This window comes from Rhinopithecus roxellana, chromosome 5 (genome assembly GCF_007565055.1).
Source record: "Rhinopithecus roxellana isolate Shanxi Qingling chromosome 5, ASM756505v1, whole genome shotgun sequence".
Classification (NCBI taxonomy): domain Eukaryota; kingdom Metazoa; phylum Chordata; class Mammalia; order Primates; family Cercopithecidae; genus Rhinopithecus; species Rhinopithecus roxellana.
This window is the reverse complement of record NC_044553.1, coordinates 124,591,521-124,607,286: the sequence shown is the minus strand read 5'-3', so window position 1 is coordinate 124,607,286 and position 15,766 is coordinate 124,591,521. Positions and strand designations below refer to the sequence as shown.

The window sequence follows — 15,766 nt, the reverse complement described above, 5'->3', positions numbered from 1 at the left end:
CATATGGCAGGCATACTACAGTGGCTACAGGTGATGAATTAGGCCATGTGTGTGGCGCGTCTCTTGGCTTCTCTCTGTCGTTGTGAGGACAGCACTCAGGCCAGCCCCAGGGCTCAGTCCCCCAAGGCTGCTGTGGGGTGGACATGATGGTGACTGTTTAAATCAAAAGGAAAGGCTGACATTTTCATTCAGCTCCTCTGAAAATGTCTTCCCCATTTCTTAAGGATACTTAGAATCCCAAATTCAGGAAATGTAGCCTGAGTCTATAAATTCCACAGGGGTTGGCCAGAGGGGCCCTGCTTGCCACTGACAGGAGGGGCTGTGGCAACAGACCCAGGCATCCCACCCCATCTCGGTCAAGCTCCCGGCGGCCGACCCTCCTCCCTCCTGGTTGCCGCTTACAGACCGCCTCAAGAACTCACACTTAGCTAGATGACGCGGCCGGTGGCGTGCAGGCAGATTCCTGATGGCCAGTAGCATTTCCTTCTACGTAGACTCGGGATAAAATTGCTGAGCCTTCCTTCGAGTTATTACTTTTTACATTGACAGATAAAATTGTATTTACTGTGTACAACATAATATTTTGGAGTATATACACATTGTGAAATGACTGCGTCTAGCTAATTCACATGTGCATTACATCACATAGTTATAATTTTTGTAATGAGAACACTGCATTCACTATCTTAGCAATTTTTAAGAATATGAAATATTCTTAACAGTAGTCACCACGATGCACAATAGATCTCTGGAACTCGTTTCTCCTGTCTAGCAGGAGCTTTGTGTCTGTGGACCAGTACTTCCCCCTTCACTCCTTTTGCCCAGCCGCTGGTAACCACCATGCAGCTCTCTACTTCTGTGAGATCAACATTTGTAGATTCTACCTGAGTGAGGTCGTGCAGTATTTATCTTTCTGTGCCTGGCTGATTTCACTACACAGCATGTCCTCTGGGGTCATCCATGTGTTGGAAATGACATGGCTTTTTCTTTGCGAAGGCTGAGTAGGCCTCCAGTGTGTCTGCCCACCACATTCCTTTATCCATTCCTCGTGAACAGACATTGGGTTGATCCCGTGTCTTGGCTGCTGTGGATGGTGCTGCCATGAGCATGGGAGTGCAGGTGTCTCCTAGACATGCTGATTTCACTTCCTTTGGAAATACGCCCAGCAGTGGGATTGCTGGATCACTGGGTGGTTGTAGCTTGAATTTTTTGAGGAACTGCCGTACTATTCTCCACAGCAGCTGCACTAATTCACACCCTCCCACAGTGTACCAGGGTTCCCTTTCCTCCACCCCACGCCAATGCTGCTTTTTATCTTTTTGATAAAAGCCATTCTGACGGATATCAAATGATATATTGTTGTGGTTTTAATTTGGATTTATCTGGTGATTAGGGATGTTGAGCATTTCGTCATAATGCTATTTACATGTCCTCTATTCCAAGTTGGTTTTTGGATTTTAACAGTATCCACTGTCCTTTATTAGAATTCTGAGGGGGACGCCCAGACACTGACGGAAGTGGACCTCTTCATTTCCACCCAGAGGATCAAGGTTTTAAATGCAGACACGCAGGTAAGCGTTAAAGGCAGTTGTTCAAAATCAGGTAAACTCCTAAGTTCAACTCCTTCTTGTCCCATGGTATAGGCCCTGGTTCTCAGCAGCTTCTCTCCTGTGCCCTCTGCTCCCATCAACCCAAAGCCCATAGCTCGGGCTGCAGGAGGAGCAAGGAGCGCACAGCAGGTAGCAGTTGTGCTGGCGTCACCCCAGGGCTCTGCAGGCGGGAGGTGGGTGGGAAGACCTGCTGGGCTACGTGGGCCCTCCCCTGCTCCGCACTCCCAGGGAACCTGACCTCTGGAGACAGAGGAGGCAGCAGCAGCCCCCACTGTGTGGCTCACACTGCAGCCCACCACTCCCAACCCCAGCGCTGTGCCCCGACCACCCTCCAGGCCCTCGCACACCCTGATGGAGGCATGGTGGTGCCCTTCCTTGTCACATGTGTGTCCCGTGTCCAGGCTTGCGCCTTGTCCCACTGATCTTTGTGTCCTGCACCCCCTTATCCTGGAACCAGCCCCCTCCTGGAGCCTGGCGCTTGGTGAAAACTCAGGGAGACAGGTGCCAGGGCTCAGGCACTGGGCTTGCAGCACTTCACAGACTTGGACTCATTTTCAGATCTTTTGTGGGCAAACCATCTGGACTAGATCCCCCTCCCACCCGCCAAGCCCCACACCTCATCACCCACCTGTGCTGGGGGGCCCCAAGACCACCCCAGGCTGGATGGTTTCGGAGGACTGACAGGACTCAGCACACTCACAGCTGAGATTTATTTCAGCAGACAGCTCCAGAGCGGAATCGGCAAGTGGGTGCAGGTTTCCAGAGCCCTCCCCCCAATCACACAGGACACACTGAACCCCCTGGCAAGGGGCTGTGACAAGAGAGTGAAGTGGTGTCTACCAGGGAAGCTCACAGACACTCAGCCCAAGGTGTTTACTGGGAGCTGGTCACATAGGCACCCTCTGCCTGGCAGCTACCAAAATTCCAGACTCCCAGAGGGAAAAGAGGTGTCCAGCCTAGACCACGTTGTTCGCACAAAGGGTTTAGGCAAAAGGAACCATGTTTGTCAGTTCGGGTGCTGGGAACCCTCCTGAGATCCATGTTCCCAGATGCCAGAGAGGGCCAGCCTTGCAGGCGGGCCTTTCTGGGGACAACTGCTAGGCCTGCCCCGATAACTCTTCTTGCCAGTGTGCATGGAGGGCGGTGCCACACCCAGAGTGGGAGGATGGGCCTAGGGATTGAAGCTGGGCTGCATCCTCTTGAGCCTGTATAGCCTTAAACAAGTTCCTGAACATCTCTGAGCCTCCTCATACCCACAGCCCCAGCTGAAAGAGTAACTCTTCTGATGGATCCTGTAAAGGAGAGATGAGAAACCTCCTAGCTTGGCCCAGTTTAGGGCTCACTCCACTGGCCTCTTCTCCCTTCCCTTCCTTTCCCCTCTGAATCTTTGGGTTCTGAACAGGGCATGCACATTAAATCTGTTGGGGCAGAGGAGCTGGAGAGGAGGGAACAGGTGAGAGAGACTGGGAAGGCCAAAGTAGCCAGTCAGGGCAGGAGAGCAGATGCGGCCATGTTGGTAGGCAGCCTCTGTCAGTGAGGAGGAGGAGGGATCTGCCATTGATAGGAGCTGGGGAAGAAACTATGTTTCTGACACCTGGGGATTGATGCAGGCATTTATGACAGTGACAGAAATCAGGAGATGCTGAAGAGCCACTCCAGCTGTTTCAGTGTACCTCCCTGGAAGGTGGCTCTTGTGGTTATGAAACACCCTCGTGGCTTTGGCCGGAAAAAACATCAGCTGCAGAGACAAAGGTGAAGCAGCATCCGCTGCAAAGTGGATTCTGTGAGGAAGAAATGAGGTCCAGAGGTTGCAGAAACACTCGAGTTTCTTTTATGAACAGAGGACAAAAGCATAAAAGACCAGTGGATTAGTTTTTCTGAGCTTTGTGTGCAGTCTTGTTAGGTATGGGTTGTGGGCAAGATGCTGGCTGGAGATTCCTGTCCAAGGACAAAAGCCATCAGGAGTCATGGGCCTGCCAGAGGCTGAGGGAACTGAAGTCAGGTGGGCTACTTTGGTGTCTTGACCCAGGCCCAGGCTGTTTGGGCTCCCTGGGAAGAGCTCATTGAGTGACAAACGTTGGCCTTGATGCTTTCCTCTTCTGCATGGCAGGAAGGCCAGGCCAGGCCACTCCATGGGAGAGCACCTTGTTCAGGAGGGACCCTTCTCCAGAGCCATGAGTGGCTTCTCATCTGGGAGCAAATGGGTTTCACTATATGGCAAGCCCCTGCTCCAGCAGAGACAGCCCGAGAGCTCACCTGACATCACGCCTCCCTGGGTTCCACACAGTCCATTTGGGAAGCTGGGACTGAGATGCGGGCAGAGTGACTTTGACTGTGAACCAGTACCCTAAAACACTCTGTTAACTAGGGCCGTGGTTCTCAACCAACATGATTTTTGTCTCCTAGGGGACATTTAGCAATGGCTGGAAATAATTTATGTTCTCACACTTGGGAAGGGGGAGGTGCTACTGGCATCTCCGGGGTAGAGGCTTACAATGCTCCTAACACCTTGCAGTGCACGTGACAGCCCTCCACAATAAAGAAAGGTCCGGCCCCAAATGTCAGGAGAATCAGGGTTGCAAAACCCGAATAATTGGAGTGCTTTTTTTTTGAGATGGAGTTTTGCTCTTGTTGCCCAGGCTGGAGTGCAGTGGCGCCATCTCGGCTCGATGCATCCTCTGCCTTCCAGGTTCATGCGATTCTCCTGCCTCAGCCTCCCGAGTAGCTGGGATTATAGACACCTGCCACCACGCCCAACTATTTTTTTTTTTTTTTTTTTTTTTTAAAGTAGAGACAGAGTTTTGCCATGTTGGCCAGGCTGGTCTTGACCTCCTGACCTCAGGTGATCCGCCTGCCTCGGCCTCCCAAAGTGCTAGGATTACAGGCTTGAGCCACCGCACCTGGCCCTGTTGTGCTTTTCAATGGCTTGTCCCAGTAGTGTTTCCTGACGTGGCGCTGTCTCCCTCCTGACAGGAAACCATGATGGACCACGCCTTGCGTACCATCTCCTACATCGCCGACATTGGGAACATCGTGGTGCTGATGGCCAGACGCCGCATGCCCCGGTCAGCCTCTCAGGACTGCATCGAGACCACACCCGGGGCCCAGGAAGGCAAGAAGCAGTATAAGATGATCTGCCATGTGTTCGAATCAGAGGATGTAAGTAAGCTCTTGCCAGGGCACTCCCCTCCCAAGGTTCATAGCCCAGGGCGGCTCCAGGATCCAGGCACTGTGGAGACCACCCTCAGGTGGAAACCCTCTGTGGCGTTATTGACGTTTCCAGTGGATGAGTGATCTTTTGCCTACTCTTTGGGTTTGCAAAGATAGTGAACACAGTCTTATTCTACTTCTTGAAACAGGTTCTTCAGGAGCTGTTTATAAATTGAGCCATGGTTAAATATACAAGGGAGCTGTTTGAAGAAATCCCTTTACAAAACATTTTCTCTACGCAAAATGAAGTTAATCTCTGCATAACTTTTGTTATTAAAATGCAAATTTTGGCATGGCCCTGGCATGCTGTATAAAGAAGGCACATCTGCACATGAGGCTTAGTTCTGCCTTTGCGTGTGGTATGTCTTCCGAGCAAGTAAAAAGTGATTCTGAAGTAGAAGATACCAAAGACCCAGGAAAAGATCGCAAGCCCTTTGGCTCCCTTCTTGGGCTGGAGAAGAGCGTTGTTTTTAGCCTGGAGGGGGACAGAGGGACTGAGGAAGGAGCAGCAGGGCCAAGAGGGGAACTCAGAGAGGAACTGACCTTCCTGGAGGCTGATCTTACTCACAGACCAGCGGCGGGGCTGCTGGTGAGCCAATTTTGTGGCTGTTGCCAGAGTGAAATTTTAAGAAATGATCTATGGCTGGGCACTGTAGCTCATCATGCCTGTAATCCCAACACTTTTGGGATGCCGAGGTGGGTGGATCACCTGAGGTCAGGAGTTCAAAACCAACCTGGCCAACATTGTGAAACCCCGTCTCTACTAAATATACAAAAAATTAGCCAAGCATGGTGGCACGTGCCTGTAATCCCACTTGGGAGGCTGAGGCCAGAGAATTGCTTGAACCTGGGAGGCGGAGGTTGCAGTGAGCTGAGATCGCGCCATTGCACTCCAGCCTGGGCGACAAGAGGGAAACTCTGTCTCAAAAAAAAAAAAAAAAAAAAAAAAAAAAAAAAAAAAAAATCTATCCTTCATGGGCAGTTGGCCAGGGCATTCTTTTTCACATAAGGACTTGAGAGTGTCTCAGGACCTGGGCAATAGGGAAGGGTCCCCATATTGTCATGATCCTGACATACGGCATGGAAACTGAAGACAGGGTTCAAACCTGTGGCTGGCGCAGTTATCTGCTTCCTAAGAAGCTGGGTCCACTTGAAATGCTTCAGCGCGATGGCAGATTTACAGGAGGGAGAGGGCATTTCAACAGCGCACTCACACATTCCTTCCACCGCTACACAGAGACCCCTCGAAACCTGGATGGGCATTTCTGTGTGACTGAGGGCTGAGGATGTCTGAGAGACCTGGCACTGGTGTGGGCCACAGGTGCTGGCGGAATGAGGCCGGGGCAGGCCCGGTGGCGAAGGGTGGCAGTCAGTTGGTGAGAGTTTCCGAGGGGCACTGAGAGCCCCCAGGTGCAGCTGATGCGGAGGGTTAAAGCCAGGGGATGCCAGATTGGGTAGATGAGGTGAGGCTGAGAGACGGGGTAGAGGAGGCCCAGGGTGGTCCTGCCCGCACAGCAGCCTCCCCGTCCCCACCTCTCCAGCACCTGCAGGCTCTGCCCACAGCCTACCTGCAGGAGGCCGCTTGAGCCCTTGGGTGGGGCCTGGGCTGGACTCCTGGCCTCACAGCAGTGAACTCCCACAGGCTTGGCTGCGAGCTGGGGCTAGCAGGGCGACCCCTTCTCTGAAGCGCCAGCCGCAGAGCGAGCCCCTTGAACCCCACACCTCCCAGGAGGCAGCCGGACCCGGAATGGAGGCGGCGGCTGGCTGCACACCAGCTGGCCTGATGACGCCTGGAGGAGGCGCAGCCTCGCGGAGCCGGCTCCCCGGGCTTGGAGCTTCCGCGGGGGCGGAGGATGTCGTCCAAGGGGAGGAAGAATGGGGATGGCCCGAGGGAGACCAAGTGGAGTCCAAGAGCCTGTGCGTGGTGGAGCTGGGCTTCCGGGGCTCCCGTGCTCTCAGGCCACCCTTCCCAGCCAGGTGGCAACATCAGGCGCAGACAGGAAGCAGAGGCTTGGGGGCCGCCCTGCGCCCCGGAACCCTGAGATCCCGGGCGGGTGGGGCAGGGCCCCCCGCCGCCCTCCACTTCTCCCGGAGGCCCGACCCTCTCCTGCGCGGGTGCTGCCCCCGACCCTCCCGCCGAGCCCCATCAGCTCGTCAACTCCGCAGGCCAGCCCGGCGGCGCCATCTGGCGGTCCCCGGGCGTCGCGCCCCCAGCCGGGTCTGGCAGCGGCAGAGATGCTGGGTGTGGGAACCGGCAAGTCCTGGAAACCGCTTAGGGCCGGTCAGGGAGGGCAGTTCCACGCCTGCTGGAGGGAGGCCGCCTGCTGCGCGCTTCTAATCCAGCCCAGCTTGCCTTTCCCAATGCATACATTCATCTGCTGCTCTTACATCCTGCCACGTGGAGAGTGGGAAGGGAATTGAGGCCAAAGCCCTTGTTTTCACCTGTTTGAGAAGGAGTTTGCTGGGGGCGCCCGTGCAGACGAACCCCCTTGAGGGCAGCTGGGGAGGCAGGTGAGGAGCAGGACAGAGCATAAGGTGGGGCTCACACAGCCCAGAGCCTGGTGGGCGGCCCGCTGTGGGCTGAGACGTCATCGAGGTCGCCAAGAGCCCCACCATGCTCCCATGGCTGCACAACTGCCAGCCTGCTTGGTGACCTCCGGGAACTCAGTACAGCTCTCACCTCCCACGGTCTCCTGTCTGCGCCCTAGCAGGCGACCGACCAGGCCCTGAGTGCTGTTTCAATGTCCAGGCCTCTGCCATGTCAGAGTCGGTGATGTCCACTGAAGCAGCTCCATGGAAGTAGAAAGAAGCCATGTGCTCCGTAGGGCCTGTGTGGAGTCCCAGGTCTCATGTCTTGCAGGCCCGGCCTGGCACAGCCACATGTCCCTAGTGGGCACTGGGTTCTGTTGCTACCAATAAATACATGCAGGGTAGACAACTAGCAGCATGATGCTCTGGGAAAACACACTGAAAGTCCATTTTCGGCATAAGATGAGTGGAAAGGAAATACAGATGGGGCAGGGTGCAGTGGCTCACGCCTGCAATGCCAGCACTTTGAGAGGCCAAGGCAGGAGGATCATTTGTGTCCAGGAGTTTGAGACCAGCCTAGGCAATATGGCAAGACCCCCAACTCTATAAGAAACAGTTTTTAATTAGCTGGATGTGGTTGTGTTCACCTGCATTCCCACTCCAGTCTGGGCAACAGAGCCAGACCTCATCTCAAAAAAAAAAAAGCAAAAATATGACATGTAATCAATAATTTATTGTTGTCGTAGACTTTGTTTGAAACAGCTTTGACCTGGAGCATCTGGGCCATGCCACAGCTTAGGCAGGGACAGTCAGGAGCAGACCCTTCGGGGTTCAGGGCAACACTGGGGTTCGCTCACGGTGGGGTGCTGGTGGGAGACAGCCTTCACCAGATGAGGGAGGGCCCCCAGTTTCTTTCTTGTTCTTCTAAGCTGGAACAAGGGCCCCCTTGAAGGCTTACGGGTGCATCCTGCACCCAGCCCTGCTGCAGCCCCTGTTGAGGAGGCCGCGGGGAGCCTGTGCTGCATGCCTGTCTCCAGCAGGCCTGCCCTCTGCGCAGGCCCAGCTCATCGCCCAGTCCATCGGCCAGGCCTTCAGCGTGGCCTACCAGGAGTTCCTGCGAGCCAATGGCATCAACCCCGAAGACCTGAGCCAGAAGGAGTACAGCGATATCATCAACACCCAGGAGATGTACAACGACGATCTCATCCACTTCTCCAACTCAGAGAACTGCAAGGAGGTAAGCCACGCCCACCGGCCTCAGGGAGGCCACATTTGCCAGCTTCTGCTCCCTGAGCTCCTGCAGAGCGAGCCTTCCCGGGGTCCTCACCCACACCCTTGCCTTCCATCAGACTCGAGTGCGGCCCGGAATGTGCACCTCACTCCTGCCTTCCAGCTGAGCACTTGCATGTGAAATGAGGTGTTTGTAACAAAGAAGCTGACTACCCTTTAATGACCTTGAAAATGTGCCTTTTAATGCTGCTGTTATCAACCTGGCGCTCAGCACCTGGGAGCTATTTCTGAAAAGCATGTGGCATCTCTAAAGGGAGCTTGGGTGCTCTGGCAGGGGAGGCTAGAAACAGAGGCCTTAGCTGGTCCCAGTGGCTTCCCCCAGGGGACTTTGGAAAGTTCTTGTGGGCAGAGGAGCAAATACCCTGAGGATGGCCCATACCTTGACTGCTTGTTAAATGGCTGAATTATTCTGTCTGCGGTGGGGTGAGTGGATGGCCTCTGCTGTTTGTTGAATGGGTGAATGCATGATCCTGGTTTCCTGCTGAAGACATTCCGGGCAGTTTCCGAGACAGTGACCTTTGAGAGGAAGTAAAAGTAGAAGGACTTTTCCAACAAGAGTGAAGGCCGGGGGCAGGCTATGGGTGCTGGAGTCTGAGAGCATTCCTCTGGCCTCTGTGGGTGTGGTGGGGTGGAAGGAGCAGGAACCAGGACACTGGAGACCTGCTTGGGGTGGGAAGGTCAGTGTTGGGCATGGGTAGGGATGGAGTCAATGCCGGGCATGGGTGGGGATGGGGGTCTGTACTTCTGGGTTCCCAGGATTGCTGGGTGGACCCCAGGAAGGCATGGGAGCCAGAGTGGGGTAGGCAGGGCCTCTAGCCCAAGAGCTCTCCTGGCTGAGATGAGCCAGCCTTGGATCCCATAGCAGGGCGGAATGTGCTGGGACAGGGTCAGCCTCATCCTCCTGTGAGTCCTTGGCGGAGGAGCCAGTCCCTGCTGCCAGCCCCTCTCACGCTGCTGATCCCTTTGCAGCTGCAGCTGGAGAAGCACAAGGGTGAGATCCTGGGCGTGGTGGTGGTGGAGTCAGGCTGGGGCTCCATCCTGCCCACGGTGATCCTGGCCAACATGATGAATGGCGGCCCGGCCGCCCGCTCAGGGAAGCTGAGCATCGGGGACCAGATCATGTCCATCAATGGCACCAGCCTGGTGGGGCTGCCGCTCGCTACCTGCCAAGGCATCATCAAGGTGGGTGCCCTGGGACCCTCCGCCCAGGGGTCGCCTCAGCCCTGCCCCACTTGATCCCCACTTTGCTGCAATCTGCACTTCACCCATGGTGAAACTGAGGGCCAGGGAGACCCACCCGGCGACTGGTCGATGATGGCATCAAAATTTGAACTCAAGACTATTCCCCATGTCTGAATCAGAGGTGGACCTGGGCTGCCCTGGGGTGGGAGGGGAGGGGTGGTCTGAGCCCTGTTTCGAGCCCTGTGGCCCTGGGCAAGGGCCCAAGGACCAGTGAGTATAGAGTGACCAGCTTATGCTGTTTTGCCTGGGACTTTGCCAGGTTAGCACTGAAAGTCCCGCTTCCGGGAAACCCCTTCAGTGCTCTTGGGCTGGGGAGGTGGGGCACCCTGCATGGGTTGAGTTCTGGGACACAGGTTCCCTTAAGTAAGGAGGCCACCCTGACCGTCAGACTCAGTGAGCTTGCAGCTTTGGGAGGTGCTGCCTGTTGCTGTGGGGGGTCAGGCGGAAGGGTCACCGGCAGGTGGGGTGGGGACCTTCACACTGACCGCTTGCAGTGGAGCCGGCTCTGCCTGCTCTGGCGGCTCCTGTGATCCAGCTGTGGCCTGGCCCCAGCCCTCTGTGGCATGTTCCTCCCCACCCTGCTGTGGTCTTGGTGCTGGAGAGAACACCTTCCTCCTCTTTGTTCAGCGTGAGAGATGAAGGGCATTCCCCAGGCCAGAGCATCCCATAGACTAGCCCTCGGAGCTCGCCTGGCAGGGCTTCTGTCCGATGGGCAGCCACACAGAGAGACATGGGAGAGGCCTCTGCCAGTGAGGTCTCAGCAGCCGAGGTTCCCACTCCCAGGGCTGCAGCTCCCAGGTGGAGGCTTGGGTTCCTCCCCGTGCCTCTTCACCCCCACCGGACCCCAGCGGCCTGGCGCACCCGCTGACAGTTGCGTCCTCACTCAGAGATTCTCTGTGCGATCACTCCCTGCCCTGCAGGAGGTCATCCTTGGAGGGCATTGGGTTTTGAGGAAAGTGTCCCCACATTCTTCTGTAGGAAGCTCTCCTGAATGTGGCATGATGATGGCCCCCTCGACACCCTGAGGGTGAACTGGTGCCAGGCGCATTGGTTCTGCCCAGTGGCACTCAGAGCCTGGGCTCACTCCCGCAGCAGCTCATCTTCTCCAGGGCAGAGGTGCCCTGAGCATGGTGGGAAAGAGGGCGCAGTGCCACCCTGGAAACCTGGCAGCCCTGGGAAGGGCCAGGGCGAGGCTCGTCCTCACTGCACAGAGGGGCTACCGAGGCTGAGAGGGGACTGCCTGCCTCACCCAGTGTGCGTTCTCACTGCCCCCGGCCTCCGCCCTGCCAGCCTCACCCAGTGTGCGTTCTCACTGCCCCCGGCCTCCGCCCTGCCAGCCTCACCCAGTGTGCGTTCTCACTGCCCCCGGCCTCCGCCCTGCCAGCCTCACCCAGTGTGCGTTCTCACTGCCCCCGGCCTCCGCCCTGCCAGCCTCACCCAGTGTGCGTTCTCACTGCCCCTGGCCTCCGCCCTGCCAGCCTCACCCAGTGTGCGTTCTCACTGCCCCCGGCCTCCGCCCTGCCAGCCTCCCCCATCCTGGGTCAGGCTTGATGTCTAAGGCCCAGCCTTTGACTGCTATCCCCGTGCTCTGCAGGGCCTGAAGAACCAGACACAGGTGAAGCTCAACATCGTCAGCTGTCCCCCGGTCACCACGGTCCTCATCAAGCGGCCAGACCTCAAGTACCAGCTGGGCTTCAGCGTGCAGAATGGCATTGTGAGTCCCCCCTCCTGCCCTGGGCCGCCACCACTGCTGCAGGGCCCAGGGAGGGACAGCAGCTCCCGTCTGATGGGGCAGGCTATGCCTGGCAGCCTGGCAGGACCTGGCCCATGGGTGCAGCTGCCCACAGCCAGGCCAACCAGGACTGGAACTTTCCACGGCTCTCTGGGAGGTCCTGGGTAGAAGGGAAGTGCCAGGGCATGGTCGTGGATTGGGTCCCTGCAGCCTTTCCCAGGTGCCCTTGTCCCCACAGTGGCTGTCCCCTGCTTTGGAGGGAGGGCAGCCGGCTTCGCCAGCACTGTGGCTTGGACACAACCAGTCGTGGCATCACTTACTGTGCTCAACAAACATGCTCACTCATTCATTCATTCATGTACTCATTCACTTGTTCACTCAGCCGTTCAGCAGACATCTGTGAAGTACCTGCTCTGTGTTAGGCTTTGTGCCAGGCAGTGGGAAGGCTGGAGTGCTGCCTGGAGGAGGTGATGTTGGGCTTGAGTGTGGTTCTGGCCAAAAACCTGTGCCAGTTCCCCGGGCCAAAGTTCTTTAGCCCAGAGTTTCCACCCTCTCATTGACCTGCGTTTGGCCTGAGTTCTCTTTCCTTTGTTTTTCCTCCTGCAAAGGACCCAGAGGGGAGAGATGTGGCCACTAAATGGAATAAAGAAGAAAAGGGCTGGCAATACCCAAATTGTTTAAACCAGCCCTGAGTATGAGGGAGCACAGGAGGAGAGACATTGCGGGCTGGAGTGGAGTGGTGTGGAGGCGATGGGGAGGATGTATGCCCACCCACAGCCACAGAGGAAAGACAGTGGGAGAACATTCTAGAAGGACTACCAAATCTCCATTGTTTTCTGGTGAATCAGCATGGAGGGGTATATCCACCGTCAGGGTGGAGTCACAGGGCTTGGGCTCAGGGCCCATCTCTGACCCTGCTGTGTTAGAGCAAATTTGCTCCTATAAAAAAGATTCTACAAGTCTTCATATACTGAGAGCTTACTGCTTATTCATGCTGCAGTCTAATTTGCAGTGGGGGTGGTGGAGTGAGCTTCACTCCACAGAGCCACTCAGGGGCCCAGGCTCTGCCCTCAGCTGGGCTTCGGCAGCCCCCACTGGGAGCTCTGTGTCTGGCTGGCACTGCAGGAAGAGAGGCAGCTCAGAAGACCTTGTGAAGGTTTCAGGACCAGGGCAGAAATGGCCACTGGCCAGATAGCTCAGCCACAGACCCATGGGAAGCGGGGGCCAGCCGGCGCCCAGAACGAAGAGGGACGGGGCATTGCCAGTGTCAGCCATACCTTCCCGGCTGTGTGACCCTCGGCAAGTCACTTAACACTCACTGGATTCCCCTCAAAAGGTGCTTGTGAAGATCAGCGGAGAAAATCCATAATGTACCCCAAACTATCCAAGGTGGCCCTGCTGGTCCTAGTCTCTGCCAAGGAGGAAGGCCCGTGGCCCCTGGACCCGGCACAGGTGCCGGGACAAGTTGTCTGCACTCCTCTTGGGACATCTGTCCAGGACAGTGCGCCTGCCGCAGGAGCTGGCCAGTTGGTGGTCTGGCCTGGTCCGGCTCTGCCTGACTGCTCTGCACACATGTGACCTGGGCACAAGCAGTTGCCCCAGCTAATTTGGAGGCTCTGCAGAAAGTCAGCTGGGGCCCTGTCTGCAGCTGCCGTGAGCACTTTGTGGACGGGCATGGCTGGGCCCCAGGGAGGAGGGCTGGGAGAGCCTTCTGGGCTCCCGCACCCCAACCATCACCAGGCCTTGCCTGTGTGCCTCCCACCCCAGCACTGGGGACAGTGGAGGAAGCTGGGGACTGACAGCCCCCTTCAGTCCTCACGAGGAACCCTGCTGTGCAGAGCCTGGGGTGCTGTGTGGTGTCCCCAGGGCTGCCCCTGCCTGGCCAAGCCTGGTGACTACACAGTCTTTGCCTCCTGAGTGGCACTGGGGAGCTGCTTGTCCTGTTCCCGCACCCCCTTGCCCAGCCTAGGAGGCAGGTGGGCCTGGGTTGGTGGCCAGTGCCGCTCCCTGACAGCCCCGTCACTGTGAGCCCTGCAGGAGAGGCTGGCTTTCCCCACCATGGGGTGGCCTGGGGGCTGCCCACTCTTAGGGCCTGTGACTATAGCCCTGCCCAGGATGAGTTTGATGCCCCCTCAGTCTGCTGGTGTCCCCCAAACTATAACCGCATGAGGAACACAGGAACTGGAGAAGCTGGGGCACACAGAAGTTTAGTGGCTTGCCCCGGGTCACACAGCCATGTGGAGCACTGGTGGGGAGAGGGGAAGAAGAGAGAAGGAAGGGGAGGACTCCGGTTTGTGTTTTGTGGGGGCTAGATTAACGTGAATGGGAAAGGAGGGGACAGCCTGGAGCAGCCCAGCCAAGCCCAGGTGCAGGGTTCTGTGCCTTCCTTCCCAGAGAGCCAGAGAGTGCAATGGGTGAGTGTGAAGCCAGGGCGGAGGGCAGTGGATGGAGACCAGGGCTCTCTCCAGCTGCCTTCTGGGGCAGGTGCGGGGAGTCTGGAGAGCTCCCGAAGATGGGGCTGAGTGGGTCCAAGTGGCCAGGAAGCTGAGGGTGGTGGTGTGGATAGGGGTTTCTCAAAAGATTAGAGGGTGCAGGGTTGAGGGCAGCAGCAGACTTGCGGGGCCTGGAGTGAGGAGGGGGTCATGCAATTCCGAAGACAAAATCTCCGGGGTGGCAATATGAAAGAGAGGGTGCCACCCACTGCTTGGTGTCTCTGCCCTGGATCCCGGGTCTGAGTTCCGGAGTGATGGAGGGGGCCAAGCGTCTGTGAAACTTGGGGGGGGGGGGCGGTCTGGGGTCACGACTGGGGACGAGGAGGGTCTGAAGGTCCCAGCCCTGCTCGCGGATGTGCTGTGTTCCACCCTCTGGCCTCTGCCTCCCTGTCTGTGAAATGGGGTCCCACTTCCTTGAAGCCCCAGTGCTCAGGATGCAGGGGAGAGGCTGGCAGCCGAGGGGAGGGGCAAACGCTGGCTCTCAGGGGCTTTCTCCAAGATACAGGGCAGCTCACCCTGAGAGTGCCAGGGAGGGCTGGATGAAGCGAATGAACTGGTGTGGTTCTGTCCTGGTTATGATCCATCTCCCCAGTGATCCAGAAAATGGCATGCAGGCGGCCATACAGATCAGTCACCATCTCTGTGTAGCTCGGCTGCCTGGCGGTAAACACCAGGCCCTTCAGGCCCCCAAGTGCGGACCCCACCTTTTGCACCTGCCTCATGAGTGCCCATGGCCATGGTGGGGGTGAGCCCAGCGTGCAGGGTGAGCAGTGCCCAGCGTGCAGAGTGAGCAGTCAGATGAGATATGGGCCTGCTGCAGAAATCTGGGTGCTGGTGTGGGGGGATGGGGAGGCCCCCTCCCAGTTGTCTGTGTCTGCACGTGTGTGTGCACGCAGGTGTGTTTGGGAGAGGTGAGTCTGCTTCTCCCATCCCAGGCCACTCGCCTCCTGCCACGGCTCAGCACAGCCTCCTTTCTCCAGGGTAAGAGGGCCCCGGGGCGAAGGAGCTGCCTTGCGGTGTGGAATCTGCCTCTCCCCACCCCCTTCTCTTCTAGTCTTAATTCTCCTGGGACATCCATTTTTCTGGTTTTTGTTTTCATTTAAAAAATAACTGTGGTAAAATACATCTATAACATAAAATCGAGCATCGTAACCATTTTGAAGTGCAGGGTTCTGTGGCAGTCCATCTGCGTATCAGGCAGCCATGGCCACTGTGCTCTCCTGCACGACTTCGTCCTACCCAATGGGAGCTTGGTCCCCACTAAGCACCACCACCCATTCCTCCTTCCCAACCCCTGGCAGCCCCCCACGTCTCCTTTGTCTCTGTGATTCTGACTACCCCAGGTGCCTCATATCAGTGGCATTGCGCACCGTTTGTCCGTGTGCCTGGCCTGTGTCACGCAGCGCAGTGTCCCTGAGGTCTGTCCGTGCTGTAGTGCGCGTCGGACTCTCCTTCCTCTCCAGGGCTGAGTACTGTTTCCCTGCAGGCCTAGAGCACTTTCTGTTTCTCTGCTAGTCCGTGCTGTCACCCTCGGCTATTGTGAACGCTGCTGCCGTGAACACGGGTGTGCAGGGCACCTGTTTTCCAGTCTGTCCAGTCTCATGGTCACAGGCGCTCCCAGGCCCTCCTGTCCATCTGTTTGACGTCACTTTTAAGCTGGA

General features: G+C 57.0%; 1 protein-coding gene across 1 annotated transcript in view; it reads left to right on the top strand.

The window, feature by feature from the left end:
- APBA2 (amyloid beta precursor protein binding family A member 2) overlaps positions 1 to 15,766 on the top strand; it is a 122,687-nt gene that overhangs the window by 102,170 nt on the left and 4,751 nt on the right. The window contains exons 6-10 of the mRNA XM_030931682.1: positions 1,485 to 1,571; positions 4,584 to 4,769; positions 8,407 to 8,586; positions 9,609 to 9,821; positions 11,476 to 11,595. Of these exons, the coding sequence (XP_030787542.1) occupies positions 1,485 to 1,571; positions 4,584 to 4,769; positions 8,407 to 8,586; positions 9,609 to 9,821; positions 11,476 to 11,595 (786 nt within the window). The remainder of the gene's footprint in view (positions 1 to 1,484; positions 1,572 to 4,583; positions 4,770 to 8,406; positions 8,587 to 9,608; positions 9,822 to 11,475; positions 11,596 to 15,766) is intronic.